At 35.2% G+C, this 27,994-nt stretch overlaps 2 protein-coding genes across 2 annotated transcripts; one reads left to right on the plus strand and one right to left on the minus strand.

Moving 5' to 3' along the window:
* Positions 1 to 276: 276 nt before the first annotated feature.
* LOC110876965 (ATP-dependent DNA helicase PIF1-like) lies at positions 277 to 1,128 on the minus strand. The gene has a single exon (XM_022125121.1). It carries the CDS (start codon positions 1,126 to 1,128, stop codon positions 277 to 279), a length of 852 nt encoding a protein of 283 aa, XP_021980813.1.
* A 23,707-nt stretch (positions 1,129 to 24,835) lies between these two features.
* LOC110876964 lies at positions 24,836 to 25,381 on the plus strand. The gene has a single exon (XM_022125120.1). The coding sequence runs from the start codon at positions 24,836 to 24,838 to the stop codon at positions 25,379 to 25,381; it is 546 nt and encodes a 181-aa protein (XP_021980812.1).
* The last annotated feature ends 2,613 nt before the right edge of the window (positions 25,382 to 27,994 follow it).

Consider the following 27,994-nt stretch of genomic DNA (forward strand, 5'->3'; position numbering starts at 1 on the left):
ATCATGATTAACTAGTTTAAGAACCCGCGAGGTTCGCGGGTGGACTAAAACACAAATGAATAACTTTAATTTATTGAAGTAATCGTTTGAATTAAATAAACGTTCAAGTAATAATAAATTAGTAAACTACAATGAGACAAATAATGTAATATCTCGAGATACATGATGATGCAAATTTGTGTAATATTGTGTGTATGGAACATAATAATGTTATTATGATTTTTATGGAACAGTTACACGGAATGTAAGATCGTTTGATGAATGAGTACATGGAGATCACAAGTCACGAAATACTTCTTTGTAAACTACATTTGTCGTTTTATTAGTAGGTTTGCCGTCATTGTCCAAAATCAGAAGTTTAACTCCTTGTCTGGTTTTAACTCTTGATAAAGCAACATACAGCTGACCATGGGTGAAAACTGGTTGCTTCAGATACAGACCAACTCTAGACAGTGATTGTCCCTGACTCTTGTTAATAGTCATTGCGAAACAAACAGCCAACGGAAATTGTCTCCTTTGAAACTCAAAAGGAATTTTTTTATCAGAAGGTATCAAACTAATCCTTGGTATATAAGTGCGTGTGCCTATGTTCCCTCCGGATATTATCTCGGCTTCTATTACACGGTTATACATTTTTTTGACTTGTAGTCGTGTACCATTGCAAAGCCCATTTTGTTGGTCAATGTTACGTAATAGCATCACCGGCACGCCTACTTTTAGTGCTAGCCTATGATTAGGTAAGCCGGATACTTTAAGACCGTTAAGCACATCAGGAGAGTATAGTTTTTGTTGTGTAACGTTTGGATCTTCAGACTGACAAAGACTATCTGAACTAAGATACTCTCGTTCTTCTCCTGGGAATAGTGACAACAACCGATCATTAATTTCATGCACAACCTCGTTCTTAGGTGCAAGTATAGCCCTCTCACTGAAATAATTCTGATTGTTGAAGTTTTCGAGAATTGAAGGATACACAAAATCAATTAAAGTGGAAATGGGATCCGATGTATCAGTGATTAGAAGGTCGCTTGGTATTTCAATTGACGCTTCTCCATCATTTGGACCACCAACATTTCCCTCACCTATATCCAAAAGCCATTCCCTACGTAGATTTTGCTTCACCCTCATGCAAATTTAATTTTCTGTACAACTTTATCATGATTAATACTCTATTAATCTCTTACATCATGCGTACTAGTTCATCTACTTCTCATTCATTAATGTGTTGTATATAAAATTCATAACGTACATTAAGCAAGTCTCAACTTAGTTATAATTAGCATTTATATTTTGTACTTTTGTTATCTCCAAATTTGTTATCATAGATAACTTGTTTGTAATTTAATATGAAACTAGTATGTAATTTGAATTCTTCGGTTCAGAAGAGTTTATTTCATTGAATATTCAACCCTTTATGTTTAAAACAATTTATTTATTTTAATTATTTCGTCATAGTCATATCAGAGAACCAACAATTTAGAAATAAGTCTAAAAAACAGTTTACTCAAAGACCACTAAATGTTGTCTAATTATCATTGCGATTCAATTTGTTTGTGTCTTTAAAAAAATTGTTACTTTTCGCTAAAGTTATAGTGCCCATAAAATAAGGCCGCCCATGAGAATCTATTTATTATTCAGTTTAGGAACATATAAAATCGAAGAGCACAGCTTTAACATTGCTACGATATGTTCATTCTTAACTCACTTAAAAACACTCCACATATCAATCAATATTTTTTGTTTTATCTAGAAGAAACTTACAATTTTATTTTTATTGTCTAAATATATATTCCCATGAGGTAAGTCATTATATATCGATTGCTTTTACTCAAACTTAGCTTCAACATTATCATATCTACAACCATTCTGTCTCAAACGTGTGATAGTATTTAAGATGTGATATTTCATATGTATCAATATTTATTGTGGACATAATAGAAGTGTCCTGCCTTTGTAAACATGATAGGGGTGTGATACGTTTATAAGGTTTTACTCACATACCAATCTGTCTGCTTTATCTACAACTAGTGTTTTTCAATGATGCGCGTTGCGCGAAAGGCATTTGTATTTTTGATCGTGGGGTATGATGGGACGGGGGTTTGGGGCATAGGTTGACACGTGGACTTCGAGCCCACCCGCTGGTGAGTGACGTGTTGGGTGGGTATGGCGGGGCGTGGCTAGCCCGCGTGGGTTGGCCAGTTTTATAAAAATTAAAAAAATATACACAGAATTAAAAAAAAGCCTAAAATTATTATTAAAATTTCCTAAAAATTACAAAATTCTAAAAAAAAAGATTACACAATTAAAAAAAAAAGCCTAAAGCGTTAGGTAGATTTCGAACATAGCGAGCTTGTCAAACGGCTTCTGCTCCTTGCCCAGGAACTCGATGTTGGCAACCGCCACCCGGTCTTCGTGACTTATATCACCGTCTGGGACGCTATCGTAGTAGGCTTTAAAACGGTCGAGCTTCGGTCGTAGCTCGCGCCACTTGTGTTGGCACGCGTTTGAATTGTGCTGGTCGTTCCCCACGTTGTGCCGGTAGCTAGCGAAAGCTTCCGGCCAGTAACGGGTCTCACCGGGTTGGCGGCCCTTCATCGCGTTGTGCCGGTATCAAGTGTGGGTAACGGGTTCAGCTAGGTGGAGTGAAGGGTTGGGGTAGCGATGTGGACAGACAGTGGGGTTGGGGGGTTTTATAGTGACTTGGGTGAACCGTTTGGCTTGGCCAAACGGTTACTTTTTAAAATTTAAACCTAGCCGCTATGGCCTAGCCAACCCAGCCAATAAGAGCCAGCCACAGAGGATCGCTAGGCATGCCCAACACCCGAGCTGAAACTCCTGTCCAAGGGGCCACGCCGAAACCCAAGCCCACCCAAGGTGGCGACTTGGGCATTTGTACCCAACCCATGCCCCAACCCTCACCCCATACCCCATACCCCATAGTCTAATAAATGAATATAAAGTATTATATGATAAAATCAAAACACTGGCCATTTGTACCCAACCCATGCCCCAACCCTCGCCCCGTACCCCATAGTCAACCCAAACGGTTATTTTTTAAAATTTAAACCTAGCAGATATGGCCTAGCCAACCCAGCCAGTGAGAGCCGACCACGAAGTACCGTTAGGCATGCCCAACACCCGGGCTGAAACTCCCGTCCAAGGGGCCACGCCGAAACCCAAGCCCACCCAAGGTGGTGACTTGGGCATTTGTACCCAACCCATGCCTCAACCCTCGCCCCATACCAGGGGCGGATGTAAAGAGGAACAAGGGGTAGCCACCGCTACCGCTTGGTCGGAAAATTTTTGACGTTTTTAGTGTAAAGTTTGGAAAAATTTGACGGTTTTTCGATTTCGTTACCGCCTATTTATAAAACGTTGTCGGAATCCTAGATCCGCCACTGCCCCATACCCCATAGTCTAATAAATGAATATAAAGTATTATATGATAAAATCAAAACACTGGTCATTTGTACCCAACCCATGCCCCAACCTTCGCCCCGTACCCCATAGTCAAGCCAAACAGTTATTTTTTAAAATTTAAACCTAGCCGTTATGGCCTAGCCAACCCAGCCAATGAGAGGCGGCCACGGAGGACCGCTAGGCATAACCAACACCCGGGCTGAAACTCCCGTCCAAGGGGCCACGCCGAAACCCAAGCCCACCCAAGGTGGTGACTTAGGCATTTGTACCCAACCCTCGCCCCATACCCCATAATCTAATAACCATAATCTAATAAATGAATATATGATAAAATCAAAACACTGGCCATTTGTACCCAACCCATGCCCCAACCCTCGCCCCGTACCCAATAATATAATAAATGAATATAAAGTATTATATGATAAAATCAAAACACTGTTCATTCAGTTTTGATTTTATCATATATAGATTAGTTTATCACCTTGTTTTTTGTCATTCGGGTGGAGACTTCACTTGTAACCACCAATTCAAAAATTACTCTAAACCAAGTATGCTTAACCATAAAGTCCTTGTCTTATCTACAACCATTATATAATACTCTAATTTACAACAATTCTGTGCAATAGAGGTTGTACATTTTGCTTCCAATGTTGTACGGTGGTTTTGTGAAAACCGTGTGCTGCTGGGTTGTTTGTGTTCTTTGTTTCTCTGTCATCACTTCACCCTCATCACCACTCAGACACAACCCCTTCACCCCACATCAGCCAAAACACTCATCCCTTCCCTTCCTCCTCAACGATCTCTTATATGCGATACAAAACACTGGCGAAGGAGAGAGAGAACCATGTTTGAAGAGAGAGAGAGCGCCGCGAGAGTAGATATAGAAAGAGGGGGCCAGTAATCGACAACTAAGAAGGTCACAACGGTGGTTCTGTTTTCTGGCGATGGCGGTGACTTCAAGAAACGAAGACCTGATTAAGGTTCAAGCAACATTCCGGCTACCCCTTTTTACACTGTAAGTTTGACGTTTTTTGAAAGTTGAAGGACATTCTTCGTAATACATCTCCGTTCAGATCCTTAACTCCACACATTTGCATTAGGGCTTTTTTCTATCCATAAGCCTAACTATGTTTGATATTATTCTGATTTGGTTGTTGATATATATTTAGTTCTTTTGTGACATTTTGCGAAAACTTATTGCAATTACATGCACCCCACTTTGGCGAAACGAGCCTCCTGACAAGCCCGTATTGTGCAATGCATGCGGTTCGCATTGGAGAACCAAAGGATCACTTGTAAACTACACACCACTTCACTGTAACACCCCGAAAACGGGTTTGGTAATCAAACCACATTAATATTCATGAACGGGTAAAATACCGTTAGTGGTGAAATTAACCCGGTAAATATTAGGAATTAAATAAATAAACCTAATATTAATTAAAAAAAGGATAAATACGTTGAGAAAAACAAAGTATATAAAAAGGGGCCCGAGTTAACGGGACTTAAAATAAACGGGTTATAACTCCCGGAACCCACTAAGTTAACTAGGAATAATTAACCTAGTTAGTTATTTGTTTTAAAACAATAAAGAAGCATGAATTAGTAAGCCTTTTATAAACCTTGAATATTGGAGGGACTAAAATGGGCAAAAGTGAAAGTGATTTTAATAAAAGTAAAATTTACACCAAAACACACACACAAGAGTGTGTTCCTGGTCGATTTTTACACAGAGCAAAAGAGGGTTCTTCTCTTGAACCCTAAATCACAAAAATTTAACAAATCAAAAGAGAAATCGAGCTGGGAAATTGGGGCTTTTAATAAAATCGTGATCACCAAGCTTAGGGAATCACAAGGTATGTTGAAATTTGATGTTTGGTGATATTTTGAATTTGTTATAAACATGCATAAACAAAAATCTTGTATGAATGTTGAATGTTATAGTGTTATTGATATTGATGTGAGTATAAGTCTAGAAACAAACCCTAGATGCAAAACTTATAAAATTGTGCCATAAACTAGTGATTAGTTAACTAATCAAGTATGAGCTAAATGGGGTTTGATGATTTGACGCAATTGATGTTGTATTGGTGTTTATAAACATCATACTAACTCGTATGAATGAACTACTTGAACAAATTAGGGATGTTGTTAAGACTTCATAAGTGATTAGAAGTGGGTCTTGACACAAGAGTTAAACCCATGATTATGATGGTCAAAGTGTGTATATGCTTTAAATAACTGAAATTACATGTTGATTTATTATTACTTGAGGTATGAAATAAATGACATGTTAGCTAATATGGTATCTCAAAAGATGATGCTCACTAAGTGTTTGATAATATGCCTAATTGAGTCTTGTGAACTTTTTAGTGCATTTATATGTGTCAATTGGTGATTTGACTTTTAAAAAATCAAACCGGCCTATGATAGAGTTCAACAACAAAAGTAGTAAAAAAGATTCATAAGGTGTGAAGGTCACATGATCTTGAATGACTAATCTAACCACCTAATGGAAATTATATGATAGTTTGACGCTTGACAAGCTAGGTGGAAGCTTAGAAAGGAAGTGGGTCAAACGGATTAAATACGCGGGAAGGGCATAATCGGATGCAAGGTAAGTAAAGTAAAGCTTGCACCCTCTTCTGTAGAATGCCTAATTATTATAAGGGTTATGGATATGATAAGCTAACGATTAAAATGTGATGTTCCGACGTAATTGATACAGGTCGGAACAAGTAAAAATGACGAAAAACCATGAACGATGATAAAAAGGGGTAAAATGGTAATCTAGTCGTGTGTCGACATAAAGTTTAAAAGATACCCTACGGCGTAAGCCAAGATGGGTTAAATAAGTATGAAAAAGATTTAAGGAAATATGACCTTATGGTGGAAGTTCGAGGTAAGTAAATTGAGTTAAATGGTAAATAAATACCATTCTACTATAAATGCGAAATATTTGGTCATTTCGTCCAAACGGGTCAAATGGTGAACTTAACACCATTTGACAATAACGACTAACAAAAGCTTGTCGAGTTTTATGCTCACAGGAATGATTAGCGTATGGAATTTTGTATTGCTATTAAGTAGCAATTTATTAAAGCAAGATACTAAAACGGCTCAACAGTGTGACCCGAGCCAGGTACGCATAAATAGGTTTATAGTTAAGAGTGAGTTTTTGGTCAAATAATTAGTGAGTCCTTCGTAGTAAAATGAGGGACTAAAAGTTGACCAAAAAGCCCTTGATGGGTGAACCGGATAAACGACCCTTAGGGGTGGTTTAGGAACTTGTGTATTGATTTTGAAATCCTTATATACATATAAATTTTTTAGGCAAAAACATTTGTGGGTCGAATGCCTAAAAATGGTCATTTGCGAAAAATGACTAGTCGAATGGTAAATTTTGGGGTAATGGGTTCATTATGAGAAAAGTTTTTAATTAATCTGTATTTTCCAATGTACTTGTAATTATAATTACATGATTATGTTCGCAATTTAAACGAAAACCGCTTAATAATAGTAAGGATATTACATTCACGCTCGAGCCGAGCCTGATGATTTGATAGATCAAAGGGTTTTTAGAGTGAAGACTATATCCATTAAGAGCAAAGAGACAAAATTACTAAAAAGAAAGCCGAATTACGACAATGTAGCAGGCGGCAACGGTACCGTTAGCATTACGCTCGGAAGCGGTGGCGGTGGGATTGGGTATGATACATTTAGTGATCTGAGCCTAATTTCTTAAAGAGTTTTTTAAAATGTTTATTTATAGATCTATTGACTTACACGTGTGTTGCAACTGTGTCCGTGCAAATATTTGGGTTGTGTTTTTTTTCTCAAACAAGTCATCGTAATAAAATTTGGTTTTTCATAATTAACCTATTAGTTATTTAGAATTTGACAAAAAGGCCCATTTTGACCATACAAAAATGACTTGTTTTTATAACATATGTCCACTTTGACCTGTTTGTTAACAAAATGATGGATGTAGTGGTAAATACTGTAAGTATTATTTATATAATGGTTGAAGGTGTCGATAGTTATTAATAATGAATGGCTGTAATGGTGCAACTCAATGATTTGGAGAAGATAGGCCTTTCGTCCAAGCAGGTAAACTTGAAGCATCTTGTTGTCAGTGAAGTTGACATTATTGAAAGCCAAACACAAGTTGAGACAATATTGAATGTTGTGCAGGTTGCTATCATGTTTGGAGAAGAGCAGCCAAAGGGTTGTTTGACTGAATGAAAATAACATGCATGCTTCAAGGGACAACTACGAATGTTGTAAAATACTACTACTATAATTGAGTGATTTGTGGAATCTATGGTTAATCTCAAATGTGCATTTGAGAGTTAGTTGTAAGACCCTTGCATTCTCTTTATATTTCATACAATATATAATGTATTTATTATAAAAAACATCAACTTAATGACCTTTATATAAAGTTCAAAACCTTCAAAATGCGTTTACTAAAGTTTCAAACCATATTGTCATAACTAAACTTACTTAGCTTGCAAAAAATTTAGATAATATTTACATAAGTTGGACAAAATAACCCCAACGAGATTAGTAACAAAGGTCTTGATTTAGTTGCGGAAGCTTCATATAAGTGTGTATTCGGTTCTTTCATCACATAATCGTCATCCGCATAATGGCGTTAATTACCTACAATCAAACACTCAATATTGTTAGTTAAAAGAGTGTAAAAACATGTTTATAAGAGTTCCTATGACCCAAACAAACAACAACAACGATTTTCCAGGCTTTTGAAGCCGTCCTATGCCGTGACCACGCTCTCAAAACCCCGTTGCGCGACGCGAGGGTTGTCGCTTGCCGTGACCGTGTTAACTGCCTCCGTGCGTGACACGACGAGTACATTTCGACAGCAGGTTTGGTTTTAAACCTGCATTTTTCCAGCAATTGTTAGTTTTACGAAAACGGTCGTAACTCGTTCGTTATTGATCCGTTTTACAATTCGTTTCTTCCTACGTGGACCGTAATTCAACGCTCTATAACATGAATTCAAAACTCGACATCTGAATATAAAAAATACTTAAATTTATGCTCTCGGCTTTATAATTAATTTCAAATTATTCGACACGTTCACAAGTAGGATCCATTACACTTGGTTTTTAACCCCAAAACTTCTATACGACTAACACGTGTAACATTTCTGAAATGACGGGCGTTATACATGCGCTTTATGAGCCCTTATTTGTATGAGTATGTTTATTCGACCCTCTATAACATGAATCCTATATTGGAGTCCTGTATCTTTTGGTAATACTCATAACTGAGTTTACTAATTATATTCAACGTTACCCTTTCTCAGCTAACGGTTATGATGTTTATTAATTAAAAATCCGGCATCATTTTGACATCTTTAAGCGTGCAACCTTTCCGGTTTGAAACAAGTCATCATTTGACCCGTTTATCTTATATTAGCGAAATTCTTCGCTTTACTTCACCAAAGCTTCATTACTTTGGTTGTTTTGACCGGTTTGGTTTCATTAGCGACATCCATCGCTTTATATTACCAAACATCCATCATTTGAGTCAAGTTGTCCCATTCGCCAATTATAGTGATATCCATCACTTTATATATATATATATATATATATATATATATATATATATATATATATATAGAGTAGGGTTCCTACGGAAAGTGTGTTTTTCCTAGAAAGTCTAGGAAGCGATCTTGTCCATCCGATTGGTGTGTTTAAGGGTTGAGATTAAATCAATGGCAATCTTGTAATAATTAACTATATTTAATAGATTGTTTTAAATGAGTAGGGGCAATTTCGTCCTTATGTGTGTTTTAAACCAATAAAAAATAACCGTCAGAGATATCACATCTCCTTAATACACGCCAATTTCCCTCTCTCTCTCTTTCTCTCTCTAAACCCAAATTCGGAAACCCCCAAAATCATACAAAAAATACCTAAAATCATGGATGAAGATAAGAGATTTTCCTTGTTCCATATACGTAAGATCAAGCTTTCATTGTACTGCATGTTTTACAAAGCGATTACGGATGATTCTTGTTTGTAATTGACGGTATTTTGCTGGTTGCAGGGAAGAGATTCAAAAAGCAGGAAACTTTGGAAAGGATAGATAGCAGCGGAACAGTTACCGGAAGCCGATCGAAAGCTGGGGCGAAATCTGCTGATGTAAAACACATTTGTATAAATCTGCTTGCTGTTAAAACACGGCTGTATGAATCTGAATGATAAAACACATTTGTATGAATCTGTTTGCTGTTAAAACACAACTGTATGAATCTGAATGATAAAACACATTTGTATGAATTTGCTTGCTGTTAAAACACAGTTGTATGAATCTGAATGCTAAAACACAACTGTATGAATCTGCTTGCTGTTAAAACACAACTGTATGAATCTGCTTGCTGTTAAAACACAACTGTATGAATCTGAATGCTAAAACACAACTGTATGCATCTGCTTGCTGTTAAAACACAACTGTTTGAATCTGAATGCTAAAACACAACTGTATGAATCTGCTTGCTGTTAAAACACAGCTGTATGAATCTGAATGCTAAAACACAACTGTATGAATCTGCTTGCTGTTAAAACACAACTGTATGAATCTGAATAATAAAACACAGCTGTATGAATCTGTTTGCTGTTAAAACACATCACCAAGAACAAACTGTTAAAACACAGTACCAAGAACATGCTGATAGATTCCAGCAAGAAAACGAAGGAATGATTGATATTACGTGAGATCAGAAATCGAAAACAAAAAATTCCGAAATTTATGTATAGTTAGTTATTGAAGATAATTTCCTAAAATAAAAATAGATTGTAAAAGTACATAAATGCCCTTTTAGATAAAATCCTTCAATGCCACATGTCGCGTTCTTATTGCTTCTTAGACTTTCTAGGAAAAACACACTTTCCACCCAACTCCTACTCATATATATATATATATATATATATATATATATATATATATATATATATATATATATATATCTTCTAACTTGTCGTTAGAATTTAATTAATCTGTTTGGTTTATTCTTACGGAATCCACCGTTTTTAATGTTAACCAAACTTCAATATGTTTCACTTAACATTTATCATTCAAAATAAATAATCATCATGATACTAGTAAAAGTTATTTTACGAAGCGTATAGCCACGTACCTTTAAAGCTTTCCTTTCATACAATTATCTGTTCCGCCTTGATTACTTGACGATCCACCCGAATTGCCTATAGAATCCAATTCGAACATAACACTTAGAATTCAAATTTCTCTATTAAACTTCTAGTGTTTTTAACTAATCAAATAAGTGATTATTTCATAATTCTCACTTATTTTAAGTTCATTCAAGTATTTTATCAAACATCTTGTGTGCATAATTAGTATCCTATCACTAACATATTCATGATTAGTAACTTTAACCATGTTTAAGTATAGTATTTCGATTTATAGGTCAAAGATACCATAATCACACCTAAACTTACCTTCAAACATTCAATTGACACTAATTTATCCTTACAATTCAAGTGTTCTTCATCCTTTTCATAAAACCCATATGATAACCATTGAAATCAATGGATTTTAACATGACTCTACCAATTTCTTGTCTAAGACTTGTTCTTAGACCTATAATCATCCTAATTTAATCATAACATCAATCAATTCTTCAACATTTTCATTTATGAGAATTCAAGAATCATCAAAACATCATCATATATTAAAATTTAGCATATCTTTTGATCCCATAGGGTTAGTGATCAAGATTCTAGCTTGAGATTGCTTCCTAATCGAATTTTTCTTTGAGAATCGTAAGGATTTGAGTGAGATTAGAGTTTTGAGATGAAGTCTCTGTTTCTCCTGTGGTTTGGTCGATCCCAGCTCACACACAAGTTGTGTGAGTTTTGAGTTTATCCAGTGTTTTAAAACACTTGTTTCAATTTGCCCAACTTTAGTCCCTCTAAGTTATTATTTTATAAAAATGGCAAAAATTCTTTGATTTCCCATCTTTTTATAACAAGATTTTAACTAGGTTTATTATTTCTAATTTAAAATCTCATTATTTTATTTTCAACACGCATATATACATATATATATATATATATATATAGGTAGAGGATCCTGTACAAAGTCCATCTTTTGTAAGAAGTGTAAGAAATAATTTGGGAATGACAAGTGTCCCTCATCTTAATTAATTCAAAAGGGTATATTAGTAATTGTACATTTTTGTCAATTAATTGATTTCCAATATAACTGAAAAAAAAATAACTGGCGATGAGAATGTTTAGGGATTGATTTGAATTTTATATATTTTTTTTGCAAGATCCAATACGATTGTTATCTACGTATCATTCCTGAGTTGGTGTTTTAAAGGGTTATATACATACAGCTTCGATCTTGAGTTGGTGTTTTAATGTTTTTTGGATTCCAGATAAAACACCATGACTTGAATCATAGTCAGGTGTTTTATAATCTGGGAATGTTTCGTATTGATTGTCCAGATGTTAAAACACCATGGATGTAATCACAATACAATGTTTTATGGATTCCAGATAAAACACCATGACTTGAATCATAGTCAATGTCTCCAGATTTTTAAAACACCACGCCATGAACAATGTCTTTAGATAAAACACCATGACTTGAATCATAGTCAATTTATCCAGTTGTTTTAAAACACCACGCCATGAATCTGATTATACAATGTCTCCATATAAAACACCATGACTTGAATCATAGATGCTTAAAACACCACACCATGAACAATGTCTCCAGATAAAACACCATGACTTGAATCATAGTCATGGTGTTTTAAAATCTGGGAATGTTTTGTATTGATAAAACACCACGCCATGAACAATGTCCCCAGATAAAACACCATGACTTGAATCATAGATGTTTAAAACACCACGCCATGAACAATGTCTCCAGATAAAACACCATGACTTGAATCATAGTCAATTTATCCTGTTGTTTTAGAACACCACGCCATGAATTTGATTATAGATCTCTTTATGATAACGTATGAAGAATATGCAACCAAAGACCTCCCTACAATTAAGGTGAATCATTAATTCCGATATTTAAGGAAAAAGGAGTGAATGTAGGTGTTTTTGGTTGTGTAGGTTACGGTTACCATGTTTCAAACATTGAAAAAGACACTATTGCCCTTCAATTTTACATAAGGTTCCTCTAATTAAAACACAATTTACATTTTTATACCCTATTGATCTCAACCATTAGATCAAATATCCAATGGTTTAAAACACTTCTTACCCTTCTCACATTTTAAACATTTTTTACCATATCCCTACCCTATATATATATATATATATATATATATATATATATATATATATATATTTAATAATTTTAGGGGTGTTACATTAGTTAATGATTCTTTTAGTTGCGTTGTTAACTTACTTGAGTCGATTAGTGAATATGTAGTTTTAAGACATATCTTTTGTGAAAACCATCAAACGATCAATGTGTTGCTTGATCGATCTATACTATACAAGTTTACTCCCATATTTTGTTTCATGTTTATGAAGAACCTAGATTGCTTTTAAATGAAATACAAAGTTATGAGGCTTCTTGATATTTGACTAATCTATCGGAATTATAATACAAAACTGTAGCAAGCATTTTCTTGAAGACGACAATAACTTACCTAGAATGACAATAGCCTTGCATCATTTTTTTAAGACTAAAAGAATCTGACATCAACAGTCGTGTAACACCCCAAATATATAAAACTTTATATTTTCATTATAAAGTATTAATCAAACGAGAATCAACTAACTAGGAATTTATAACCCAGTTAGTTACGAGTCTCGAGGTGATATATAATAAAGTTTAAAACAGCTAAACTAAATAATAATCAAAAGTTAAGGGACCTAATTAGCAAAAACTTGAAACATGAAAGTTTAATTAGTAAATAAAACACCAAACACACACATGAGTATGTGTTTGGGTCGTACAGAAGAAAGGGGCGATCATGGGGTTTCTTTCAAACCCTAATTTTCACAAAAAAAACTCACAAATTGGAGGCCTAAATCAAGTCTAAAACGAAATCTGAACACATATTAGTGATCATCTCGACGAAGGGATCCTAAGGTATGTGAAATTTCGATATTTGGTTCCACTTCAAATTTTAGATGAACTCATGAGTTTTGAATTTGAACCTACATGATTGTTGTATAGTTGGAATTAGAAGTGATATGATATCTAGGGATAAACCCTAGATGATTTCTTGTAAAAACCTTGCATCATACTTGTTGGGTTTATAATCACCATTGTAGGTGATCAATGGGTTTGTAGAAATTAGATGAACACTAGGATTATAATGCTTGTTCTAGTGAAATCTGAATTTGAGAAGTAATTTCTGGAATATTGATGTTAAAAATTATGTGTTGATATGCCTAATTGAAGTTGTTAGCAATGGAAATAACAAGACATGAACTTAATATTGATTATGTAAAATCAGACCCGCCAGGTATTCGTTAAAATGCCTAAGTGAGGGTTAATATGTTAAGAATCAGATGAAAACGCATATTTGATTATTTTAGCGAATTATGCGTTAATAACTATGAAAAGAGTTCTAAATTGAATGTGAATTGAACTCTTTAGGCGAGGAATCCGGATCGTCGAGTGGGCAAGCCGGAGGAGATACGCATTTGAAGGGTGCACTTTAAAGGTACGTGACTTGTCGTCTCATTAAATTTATGTAGATAAACCTAATCGTAGATATGTTTAATATTGATATGGCGAAAATGATGGCGTTTGGTATGTCAATGAAGTGGTGTAACACACTCGACAACCAAACGGGTCAAACTAGTTAAATAAATATGTTTGCTGATGTTTGTAAAAAATAGCCGTGTTGGAACGTCAATGAAGTGATGTGACTCACTCGACAAACCCAACGGGGTAAATAATGGTCGAATTGGTAATGCTTGAAACGACTTAACATCACTCGTTAAATTGGGTTATAAAGCGTAAACCATGGAATGGAAGTGATACGCTAAGGTTGACAAGCCCGGGAATGGGTAAATATGGTGAGAAACCAACATTGATGAATTATGCAAGTACGCGACCTATGGTTTCGTTACAATATGTTATTTATTTGCTCTAGTTTGTTGTATTAGAATTCAGCCAAAGAGGAAAACCGTTAAGTCACGAAAGTGACGAAGTGCCTTAGACAAATAAAACGGGTCAAAACATGTGTTATATGTAGAGTTTGGTATGTCTTTGAAATGGTGGCCTTCATTCGACATCCAAATGAGTCAAAACAATGTGGAGTTGTAACTGTCGAAGCGATTAACCTATCACTCGATGAATGGTCATAATTAAAGCGTAAGCCGTGAAACGGACACGCTAAACTTGTTGCAAATAAACCCTTTGTATGGGGATTTAAAATTTAGAAGTTATACTTGTCAAATTGTTAAAAAGGAGCATGTTAAAATCCTCATAAACAATGCATGTTGTTTAGGCGTAAGCAACTCTCGGTAGGGGAGCGAAACGCTATTGTTTGAAAACTCAGGAATGGGTAAAATCCTTGAAACAAGAGATGATAACAAAAACAAGTTGCAGGACTTGTAAACAAAACGGGTCAAATAATCAAAGAGCCGAATCATAGGCCAGTTGTTCATAAACTGAATTTTTATGTGATTTGTGTTGATGAACGGGTCCGTAATTTAATTACGGGCGCGTAGGAAAAAGAATTGGGTAGTCACGTAGACCGATCCGAACGCGTAAATGCGTAACGGGTAGCCGAATGAATTATATACATGTATTAATCATTATTATGCTCAAAATATGTTAATATATCAGTAATATATTAACATATATGCCCAAAAAATAATTTAAACCAAAATAAGTCCCATAAGGGCATTTTGGTAATTTTAATGTCCACAAAAGAGTTTAATTATAAAACAGAGTTCCAGATCTGATTAAATTAATTAAAACATGTATTTTGATAAGTTATATCAGTAGGATACTTTAATATATAAAAAATATACCTTTTATAGCCTACTATACACCGTAGGGGCATTTTGGTAATTTTACATAAGCTTTTAAAGGTCAAAATAGACTTCTAAGTTAAAAACTTTAACTTACTGTAATATTACATATATTAGCTTAAAACATCAGTAGGTAATGAGTTTTATAAACCAAATATAGTTTTGACCCATACTAGGTGCTAAAAACGTTTAAAAATTGATTTAAAGGGCTATTTGGGTAAAAATAGGAAATCTGAGTTTTTGATCAGCTTATAAGGTTCAAAATATTATATTTATCATATAAAATCAGTAGCAAAAGGTTTGGCATCAAAATGTTATGTAAGACTCATTTTATGTATGAAAAGGGTAAAACCGACAATAACCGAAATTAGGCTATAATCCTATGTTATGCTCAACCTAAAAATAAATAAAAATCTTCAAAAATCCCAAAATATTATTTAACATCAGTAAGTAAAATGTTTGGTGTCAAAAATCGGGTTTAGATAGGCCTTAAACCAATTATGCCTTTTAAATATTAAAAAGTTCCTTAATTACGCTATTGAGCATAACTCTTATTCTAGACCTCAAATTGATGTCAAATTTTCGGGACATGTCTAAATATCAGTAGAAAAGGCATTAGTCCATTCACATTGCTAAAATCTCAGTTTTAAGTGAAAAGGGCGTTTAAGGCATTATTAAGCATAATCACGATCAAGTGCATATAATTCAAACCACAAGGCACCAAGCAATATAACTCCAGAGGGTTATACTACTAAGTAATGTGGTCCTAATGGAAGCTTAAGACATGGGAGAATCAAGCTTAAACGGGTCATAACTGAAAGTCAAAGCAAAAGTCAAGCTTTTGCGACTTTCGGTTATAAACTGACCTTAGACTATTAATTGTCGAATTAGGACTGATAAAACATGATTAAATATTAATTACCAGGTCATTAAAGTGTTAAATTATAATTTAGAACCTTTGGTTTATTATTTTTAATCAAATTTGCAATTTCAGTCCAGTTTGACTTTTTGTCAAACTACTTTGACCCGACAATTAACTGCTCAAACGAGATAATTAGGAGATGTCCTTTTAAGGGTTAATCACCTATACTAATGTGGTATTATCACTGCTTTCAATTTGATAAGTAGTTAAACCATATGAGATTAAAACGAAAGTCAAACTTAAATTACGTCAAGTTTGACTTCTAGATAATTAAGCTAACTACAAGGACTAATCAGGTAATTAGAGACTTACTAAAGGTCCAAGCAGTTCTTTCTACACTTGATAGTCTTCTCCAAGTCCTTGCAAGCTCCAGAGACAAGTTATAAGTGATGTTGCAAATGTGAGCTCTTAAAGTCTAACACAAGTGTTCCTTATATAGCTTGTCCCAAGTGCTTGGATCAAAGGCAGCTGTTATGGGAGGCCCTAGGATCACCCCAGGTGTCCTAGTGGTTTATAAAAACCGTTTAATAGTCCCTGGTTTCGAATTTCATGAGTTGGAGTCGGTTAACAGCTTGAACTTACATGTGTCCAATTTTTCTGCCCAGCGACGAGCTTACGGACCGTAAGGGAAAGCTCTTGCGGTCCGTATCCATTACTTACGGACCGTAAGTCCAAGTGGTTGCGGTCCGTAACCGAACCTGAACTGCAACGCCCAGTTACCTCTTTGCGGACCGTAAGCCTAGGGCCATACGGTCCGTAACCGTTGACCAGAGGACAAAATTTTTTAAACTTTCATACACTTTTCCATGCATTTCCAATGTCCGAATCTTGAACAATAATTCAGTGTAATAGTCCAAATGATCAGTCCTGCCATGCTCAATTTACTATGCCATGCATATATGTCTTCTTTGAAGTTTGTAGAAATTTGCCGTATGTGAAGATTTGTCGATATTGCACATGCATTCTTACTCCTTGGAAGATTGGTTAATTTCATCACAATTTTAACCGGATAATTATGCATTCCTTGTCAGATTTACATGAGAATGAATTTATAATTTTACCAAGCCTTGTGGGCATTAAACGGTCACTCAGAGGTAGAATTAACATGTTGACGCGTTATAATTCCCGAAGCCTTAAAATCTTTAGATTACATTCACATGGTTCGTCATCTTCATCTAATATCTTGATTAAGAATATATCTTCTGCGTAGTGTCATTCAGAGGCCCAAGCTTGGCATGGTAACACTTTAAGTCCTTCAAAAAAAAATTCCCACGCGTTTAAAGTTCAGGACATGTGTTTATATATAATTTGGACACGTTTTTACGTGGCGTCACAGTTCAACATTTCAAAGACATAAAGCAATAGGTTTCACGCCACAACACGCGGAGGCAACAAAATGATTAATTTCCTTAATTTTTATTTTATGTTGAAATGAGATGTTTCCAGTTTTGTTTGCAGCTGGAAAAAGAGAAACGCATGGCGGCTTCAAGTGCCAAAAAAAAAAAAAAACCGCCACGATCACAAACGCACAAGGCTTTTTAATTGGATGTTGTAGACCCATAGCTGACCAGGGAGCTTGCCATGATTAAGAGGGCGAGAATGAAGCGTATGAAAGGCCTGCTCTTGCAAAAGAAATCTTGAAATGCCTCATCCTCATCCTTGCATCATCTAAAGACGGGATGCCAAGAATGACAGGAAGGGGAAACACCTTTTGCATAGTTGCCTACTAGGAAACAACCGCAACTGGAAGCCGTAGTTCAAGAAGCCACATCGCTTGGGACAATGTCTTTTCCGCAAGTTATGTAACTAACATGCTTAATGTTAATCACGTAACTTGCAACCACAAAATTTGTATAAAATCTAAAGACTTACTTATTGCTCTTGCTTATGTAATTAACCATATCGATGTGACTCAACGATAACTGGCTGAATATAAATATAAATCTAGCTCCCGCCGCATCGTGGCGTGTTGCATTTCTAGTTACACCCCAAAAGGCAAGAATGATGTTTGAGATGAACATTTATTTTATGTTAGTATCTCTCTTATGAGCAAAACTGAACGATGTAAGATTTGTTTAATGTTTCATATAAAATAATGTCAATATACACAAGTTAGACACACTATTCTAATTGGTCACACACATTTATAACGGGTGCTAATGTAACAAAAACAACTTACAATAGTTAATTAGACCATAAAATTAGACACATAGGTTCTAATGGTTTAATCGCACAATTATATATTTTCAATTAGCAACATTAAGTTGCTTTGATATGTTGGACCTAAAGCTTTGTATGTTTTCTGTGTATATATGGGTTGTATCTATGGTTTATGTATTTGTACCATTGGGTGGTATTTAAAGTGAGAGGTTATTTGTTCTTCTTCATTTGCACGCTTTAGATTTTACCACGACCACCGCTTAACCCTCATCCGCCCCCTAGGACTTAAGGTGGTTGTTCCGTCGTGGTTGTTCTAGATCGGCGACCTACTTTTCCATGTTTTATAGGTAAATCTGATGCTTCTTGTTTGTTTGAACCTAAAATTGTTAGGGTTTTTTGGTTTCTTTACGCCGGGCTTTACGGTGTCTTGGTTTCTTTAGGTCGGATTTTCCAACGAGTTGTTTTGTTTGTGCGAGTTGTGTACTTTGTACCTTATCACGGTTAATTTATGTTTGCATGTTGTCGTTATGACAATTGATGGGCTATGGTGTAGACCCATGCAGTGTTGTGGTACGCCTTTGAGTCTTATGATTATTCGTCTTTTGTAGGGTTGGTTCAGTTTTTTGGCTTTTGGAATTTTCAGGTGAAACTGTTGTTGACTGTGTTCTGTTATATGGCTTTGGAACCTTTGACTTATTTTTACCGGTTTGTTTTATGTTTTATTGGTATCTATAAAGTTACCATTTACGTGTTCGTCTGAGATGTTTTTGTTTCTGCAGATTTAAGTAGTTTATTTATGTTTATTTGACATTTACTATTTATTTGGGTCTCGATGAAGATGAATTAGTGTTCATCTGAGAGTGATGGCTGTGATGGTGCTTGGCGTGGCAGATTTTCTTGCAGCCATTTGAAGCTTCTAAGCTACAAGTTGCGATCGACGCGCTTTACGCGCGTCACGTACTACCTAATATTGTAGATAAAAATTAGTAGGGTTAGATATATAACTACTTTAAAAGATTTGTTGTAAATTTTAGAGTAAACTGCAGTTTTACCCCCTGAGGTTAGATGCGATTGGCAACCTTACCCCCTACTACGAAATTTTTGCTGTCTTACCCCCCCAACTATTGAAAAATACTGCAATATTACCCCCCGGTGTTAAATGACTATATTATCCTTTCTTATTATCCCCTATGCTTTGTTGTAAGAAAACGTATTACCTCTCGATGTTAAATACTTCTTTGCTTCCTTCAGTATTGCATGCACAAGATGACATTTACACAGTGCAAACACAAGATGATATTTCTTTGAATTCTTATGTACATATGCAAACACAGTTAACATTTACACATATACTCAAAACCATCATATCTCCTACATTCTCATATAGCACTAAATCGAACTCCATTTTATTCATACCACACCAAGTTGTCAAGTAACACACTGAGAAACCACAAAGAACGCAGACTTATCAAAGACAAATATATGTTTATACTGACCGGGGGCTATCAAAAGAAAGGGGGTGCATACTACCGCTGTTACAGTCGTGAATCGGAGCTCCGGAGACCTTCGTTCGCTGTCGCCGTTCATCACCATCACTTATCAGCCGTAAAAACAATCAGAGTTTTAAATAAGAACGACCCGATAGCTTATAAATCTAGAACGAGGATGAAGATTAGACTTGCCAGTTCGGTTCACTGCCGCCGTCGCCGGTGCAGCCGTGATTGCCGACGCCGCCGTCGCCGGTGCGGCACCTCTTTTCTTCTCGCTTCACTCTCTCTCTCTCTCGACACTCTCTTTCTCTCTCATCGGTAGAAAAGCGTAAGAGATGGATGAACATTAGAGGGGATTGTGGTTTAGATGTTGTACAAGAAAGAGGGGTGTGTGTGGAAATGATATGAAGGAGAAAAGGGGTTTCAATGGAGAAGATAACAAAGGTTGTTGTAAAGCTCTGCATTCTCTATAAATTTATGTGAAAATTGAAGAAATTTGGTGTGGTCGCCGGTGATGTGTTCGCCAGAGAGAAGAAAGGAGATTGAGGGAATACTTGGGGGGGTAAGGTCGAAGTGAAGTTTATAATATAGGGTGTTGTGTTGAGGAAACAATCAAATACAAGTGTAAAAGACTATATTACCCTTTGACCGTTAATAATTGACGTTGACTTTAAACAGATTTTAACACTAGGGGGGGTAATATTGCAGCGGTTTTCAATAGTTGAGGGGTAAGACAACAAAAATTTCGTGGTAGGAGATAAGGGTGCCAATGGGCTATATCTTCAGGGGTAAAAATACATTTTACTCTAAATTTTATATAATTTTTATTAACAATCAATTTTATAATATGTTGTCTTTTGTTTAACTTTTTCGTTAAATTACAATTCTATGTCCTTACATTTCTAAAAGAGATGTACAGTAATCTCATACATTTGTTAGTTTGAATGGTGAAGCCAATATTTAGGTGTCACATGTAACCCATTAGTTTTTTTTATTATTATTACTATTATTATTTTATTTTTCACAGCTTACTTTATATAAATATAAAATAAAATATAGAATATTAAGGAAACATAAAGTAGTTCAAGTGGTTCTGGCATTTAACCTTAATACGTAGATAAGAAGTTCAATACTGGCGTTTACTTTTTGCCCCCTTTTTTTTGTGTGTGTGTAACCAGATTGCAGAGGGCTTTCCATAATATTATTTTTTGATTGTTATTTTACTATAATATTAAATTATTTTTTTAAATTGTTTTTTTATTATGATATTAAATTTATGATAATTTGCTATTTCTATATTATTTATATTTATTATTATTATTTATATTTTAACGATTGTTATAATTATTATCATATAATATATTTTTTATTCAATACAATTTTAATATTTTAATCCCTTTCATTTTTTAAACGCTTTATACTCTCTAAATAGTTTAAATTTTTAATTTATTTAATTTGATTTTATTTTAAGAGTTTGCGTTCGTTAACTTAAAAAAATGAATCACGACTATGTTTAGATCGGTATAAAATTTGTTGACAATAGAGTTGTAATAAAAATAAAGTGCTTTTCTCGAATGCCGGTACCGTTTCGTTACCCTAACAAACAACACAAATTCCGACCGAACAACATCGACACTGGTATCACTATAATCTGAACCAGTAGGCGTTTTTAAGAATTTCAATCGATATAAAACTTTGTGTCGATATTATTCTGGGCACACTATTGAGTTTATGTTTTTGGGTTTCTTTCCGTTGATATAGTGAATACCGATATTGTAATTAGCCGAAACAACACATACTGAATTTCCGTCACCCGTGCGGGTATTCCCCTTTTTTTATACTAAATACTAATAGAAAAAGACACATCACGGCTTCGCTTTCATCTGTAATCAAATGGCATCAAAATTTATTATAAAATGTAGAAATTCATGATAGCTGTTATATATATGGGTTAGAAGCATGTTGTAATAAATATTGCATTATACCTTTTAGGAAAAAAAAAACGTCGTTTTCTAAATTTAACAAGATAATCATCGAATTACAAGACATAAAATTCTGGATTTTCTAAATTTAACAAGATAATCATCGAATTACAAGACATAAAATTCTGGATTTTATGGTACAGTTGGTACTTGTATTTTTTTTAAAGTAATCAACGCATAAAAGTTTTTCAAATTTTATATAATACGAAAACTGTTTTTTTTTTTTTTTGTCATTTTTATTTACAATTAACTTAATATCAAATCCTTGTCACGCTTTAAAAAACATTTTTTTTTATTTGAACACTCATCACATTAATGTTACCATTAAAATTCATGTTATGTAAAAAATGTAATTAAACTTGATGTAGGGTTTTTTCTCGTAAATGTATCAACCTTTAGATTGAGTCACCATTCTTGATTTGGAGCATTATGAGGATAATGGGGTTTGGTGCGAGGGCATGCTTAGGCTAACGGGGCAGGTGACAAAGTGGTTCTTGTCACATAACCTCTCTCGCTAAGTAATTGGCTTTTTGACTTTCAACTTCATAAAAAGCGTTACCCATTATGTGGTCTTTGTCTACAATTTGAGTTTGAGTATTTTATTATCGAAACTACTTGTTGTAACAATAGTTCTCTCCTAATTAAACTTTAAACTTGTTTAATTATATTCACATAGAAACTTATTTTTCAACTAAATTCTTCATATATTTCATTTTTCTACTAAAAATCTACATATAAAGTTGTGCATTCTATTCTATAATATAACAATTTTTGAATGGTGTTAGTAACAGTGTAATGATTGCACAATAAAAGCATTATAATTACGATTATGCCATTTAAAACAATTGTATGCTACTATGCTCTAGGGATGAGCATATGCCACCGAATACCGATTCCATACCGATCCCGTACCGATCCCGTACCGATTCCGTACCGATCCCGATCCAGATCGGTATCCACTTTTTGGCGTTTTCGGTATCGGTACGGTACGGTATCGGTATTATACCGATACCGACCCTCAAAATACGGTATAATACCGATACCGTACCGTACCGATACCTAACCGACATGTTTCGGTATCGGTATCGGTACCTAGTTTAGGTGAAATTCGGGATCGGTATTAGGCGGTATCGGTATCGGTTCGGTATCGGATACCGATATGCTCATCCCTATTTATTGGACAATAAAAACATTATAATTACGGTTGTGCAATTGTATGCTCATCTAAGGCTATACGGTATGGGGATCGGCTTTGGACCGTCCCCTACCGTCGCCGTTCCTCCCTCCATCTCGCCCCCCCTCCGTCTCGTCCTCTCCGTCTTCTTCTCGCCGTCCAGGACGGTCCAAATAAGGACAAAACTTCCTCACAGACCATATATACATACAATATATAATATATATTTTAGGATCATCCCCCATTTTCATACCTACATCCTCTTTGCCCCATCTTCATACCCATCTTACGTGGCGCTTACGTGACGGACCATCCTCCAAGAGAGGACCATCACCATACCCTCTAGCCTAAGGGGTAGTTTTGACATTAAAAATGAAACTTTAATTAAGTTAACATTAAAAAAAGAAATCACCTATGTGTCTCACCCTTGAAATGTTTATTTAATTATTTTCTAAATTTCATTTTACTTTATTTGAAATATTTTCAAATATGTGTGTTTAATACAAAAATTCCATTTTAAAAAGAATTTATTACTTTTTATACATGACATAACTTTCGTGTAATCAAATCATTATAAATAATTTTTTTTTGTTTTGTAATGTGCATGATCTTTTAATATCACAATGTAACGACCAAATTCCAATACTGTTACATACTGTGTCAAAACTGACCAAATTCCTGTCGTGAGGCGCGGAAAGATACCACTAGTTTATGATAAAGCATGTCCTTAACATGAAATATATGGTTGGATTAGTTTGAAAGGTTGAGGTCATTTTGTTGTGAAGACGTTTACCTAAATAGGTTAGGTTTGGGTTAATTTGATGGACTTAGAGGTTGAGCTGTTTAACCGGTTCATTTTTACTTTATATTTTTAAATGTGTTTATATGGCATAAGTCATAGCTCAATATAGTTAGTTATTTTATGTTAAATTAAAAAATATATAGAAATTAACATCAGATCAATTTGATAATATAAATGTAATTGTTTATGTATTTGTATTTTTTGTTAGTAAAATTCGGGTTAAACAGAATGTATTCGTATCAACTCTCAAATATTTATGACGTGTTTGGGTTCTTGTCAAATACGACTCGTCAACCCTAAACACAACTTATAACACCCTTAGATACAAATATACAAATCAAACCCTCCACTATGTAAAGTTACATCTTGGTGTATCAAAATCGCATCCGTCGTCCACCTCTAACGGCACTGGAGCGTCTTTTTCTTTTCTTCCCACCCAAAATATGAATCTCCACTCTTTATTTTCTCATAAAAATGTTTACAACTTTACATATAACGTTCATATTCACAAATCACAATATCAATACCAGCTGACTGATTTTAGTTGTTTAACATATATACCAACGAATATAAAATATAAAAAAAATATAAAGCGTTAGTCTGTTTAACTGTTAACCATTAATATTTCCTACAAATAAAAAAAATATATAAAACGGAAACGTGAATTAACGGACCAAACATGAAACAACCCTAATTTAAAACGGCGTCGCTTCCCCTATAAATACCCTACCCTCCTCCAGCTCAACCATTTCATTTTACTATCAACACAAAAACAAATTACAAACCAATAAATTTCAAAAGGATGGATCAAAACCTTCCAGTTTTACCAAAAAAGGTATGGAGCGTACTCCGTTTATTCTACGACATGCTACGTAAAGGCATATCAAAAAACAAAATATGGCTAGATCTCAACATGATGATGAAAAGAGCCAAGATCGCCGGTAAAGCCTTGCAAAACCTCTTGTTCCACCACCACCACACCTGGGCAGCGTTCGCCGTCAACCGCCCCTCAACCCCACCCCACCTCTCCTACCCCAACCCTTCCCCACCACCCGGTGAATACGAGTTCAGCTGCACCACCAGCCCCGTAACAAAATTCTCTATTTTCCCATTCCAAAAGAAACACCACTCGGGCAATATTGTTCAACCTAAGGCGGAACTTGACATCAAGGGTTTTAATGCGGCTGTTCTCCAGGCCTTGGAGATGATCCACAGCGAAACTGCGTCACCTGCGCTGCCCGGGTTTGGGAGGAGTCCGGTGGTGAGGCAGCTGAGGGTGACGGACTCTCCGTTTCCGGTGAGTAATGTGGAGGAGGATAACCGTGTGGATGAGGCGGCCGAGCAGTTTATTAACCGGTTTTATAATGACTTGCGGCGGCAGAAGCAGATCTGTGGTGGCGAAAATGTATGAATATTAACTCCCTTGTTAATCTTAAAGAAATTGTTTGTGGGTTATGTGTCTACGATTAGGATTTTTCATTTTTGTATTTTGCTATTTCTTATTAGTATGATCACGAATGCATCATATATATTTGTGTTTATTCTATCAAAGGAATGATTTTTTGTTTCTTGTATAGTGATTACATATGTACTTGTACACTCTATACATCATAGGTTGATTTGTTCAACAGTTATAAAGTTTCATTTCTCATTGTGATAATGATCATTCATCATGGCACAAGTGGAAAATGTTTCTACATATATATACATTATTTAATAAAATTGTGAATTGTGATTATATACCGACACAATGATTATGTGAGTCAAGCTTAAGCCTGACCAGCAGTGGTGTTAACGAGGCTTAAGCTTTGTTTCACTAACCATTAAGCTTTGTTTCATTAACTTGAGCTTCGCACTTGAGTAGTTAACAAACTCAAGTTTGGCTCGACAACAAATTATATTTTATTTAATTATTCTAATTATAATAGAAATATATATATGTATATAATGTAAACTAAAATTACATAAATGTTATTCTAATTATAATACAAATATATATTTAATGTAAATTAAAATTATATAAATAATAGACTAGTTTTGGCTCGTGAGTCAACTTGACCTCGATAAGTAAGTCTGGGGTTCGGACTTATTATTAAAGAAATTTATTTTTAGGCTCAAACTCTTTGAAACTCGACTTGATTCGACCTTTTTGATGAATCGATCTTGAATAATCGGCTTGGCAAGTTTAGTACACCCCTAGCAAGAACATGGAAATCTTTTATTTATTCTTATTTATATGCAATATTTTATAACCGTGATCCAATGGTGGCTTACACCAATTTTCTTACAACCGTGATCCTAGCTACAAATTATAGAAACCATAATTACAATCAAGTCTAAGTACCCTACTTGAAGAAATCCCCAATAGGCGTGTATATTCAAGATCCATTTGATCCCCTTAACAACTCTTGAGGCATACCATGTAAGATTAAATATTATTATGTTTAATATTTAATCTATAGCCATCTTAATCATTTACATTATAGAGATCAAAATATATTAGAACCTATTATTTAATTAGTTGGTAATTGTTGATGGACCATATTACCCTTAGTAACTAATTAGGTTTCCTCCTGAGTGCTTATATAAGGAGAATAAGGTGGAGGTTTAAGGGTTACTCAGTTACACAATTCACACACCCCATAAGCCATAACATCATCACGAAACCTCCTCTCCTAACCGATACCCTTTTCGGTTTCTAAGTCACCATCATCAGTCAGCACCCTAAGGAGGAACCGAATCAAGATGACAGGCATGTCGAACTCTCTCACTGGATTCTCCTCTGCACTGTCTGCAGTGACAGGTATGATTCATATGTTTTCCTTCATGCTTAAACAGAACTGAACCAACATGTGGTATCAGAGCATATGTTGATTAGTCAGTTCTGTTTTCGTATCCATAATTCTGGGATTGAAACTTGGAAAACGGAATTTTGAAACCTTTAAAAACATAACAGCCGATTTCGAGTTCATCATGTTGCGACTCGAGATCTCTGATTTTCGATGAAAAGATTAATTGTTTTGTTCACCGAATTAACTGGATTACAATTTTAGCCGAAATCTGTTTAGTAAAATTATTAAAATTCAGGTTTCGGGTTCCAGAATTTTATTTTTTATGATTAGGGTTCATCATGTTCATGTGAAAATTCGAAAAATTCTGTTATGATTTGGAATGATTTAGGATTAATGGGTGTTTTTTCCATGTTTGATCTAAATTTATCTTTTAATTTTATTCGAAACTGTTATTAGATAAACAGTTATTATTTTCGAAATATGTTGATAAAATTAGATCACTTTAAAACAGGAAAGAATATCTCTTAATCCCTTAGATTTCGAATTTCGGTTATGATATCATAATTAACAGCTGTGAACGAGGTTGCTACTCGAGACCATGAGATTGCTACTCGAGATCATGAGGTTGCTACTCGCAACCATGAGGTTGCTACTTGAGAGCAAAAGGTCTACAACTCGCAACCATGAGGTTGCTACTCGCAACCATAACGTCATTAGTCGAGACCATGAGGTTGCTACTCGCAACCATAACGTCATGGCTCGCAATCATGAGGTTGCTACTCGCAACCAGAATGTCATCACTCGCAACCGTAGTTGCGACTCGCAACCATAACGTGACTAGTCGAAACCGTAGTTGCGACTCGCAACCATAACGTGACTAGTCGAAACCGTAGTTGCGACTCGCAACCATAACGTGACTAGTCGAAACCGTAGTTGCGACTCGCAACCATAACGTGACTAGTCGAAACCGTAGTTGCGACTCGCAACCATAACGTGACTAGTCGAAACCGTAGTTGCGACTCGCAACCATAACGTGACTAGTCGAAACCGTAGTTGCGACTCGCAACCGTAACGTCATTAGTCGAGATCGTGGTTGCGACTCGCAATCTCATTATTTTAAGCTGTTTGAATGTGAACTAAAGAAAAAAATTTTTCGGGGCCCCGCCCCGAACCCCGGGCGGGGGCACGCTGTCCCCCGCAACCCCCAGCGAACTCACCGCGGAGTTCGATCC

The sequence above is a fragment of the Helianthus annuus genome, chromosome 9 (genome assembly GCF_002127325.2).
Source record: "Helianthus annuus cultivar XRQ/B chromosome 9, HanXRQr2.0-SUNRISE, whole genome shotgun sequence".
Classification (NCBI taxonomy): Eukaryota; Viridiplantae; Streptophyta; class Magnoliopsida; order Asterales; family Asteraceae; genus Helianthus; species Helianthus annuus.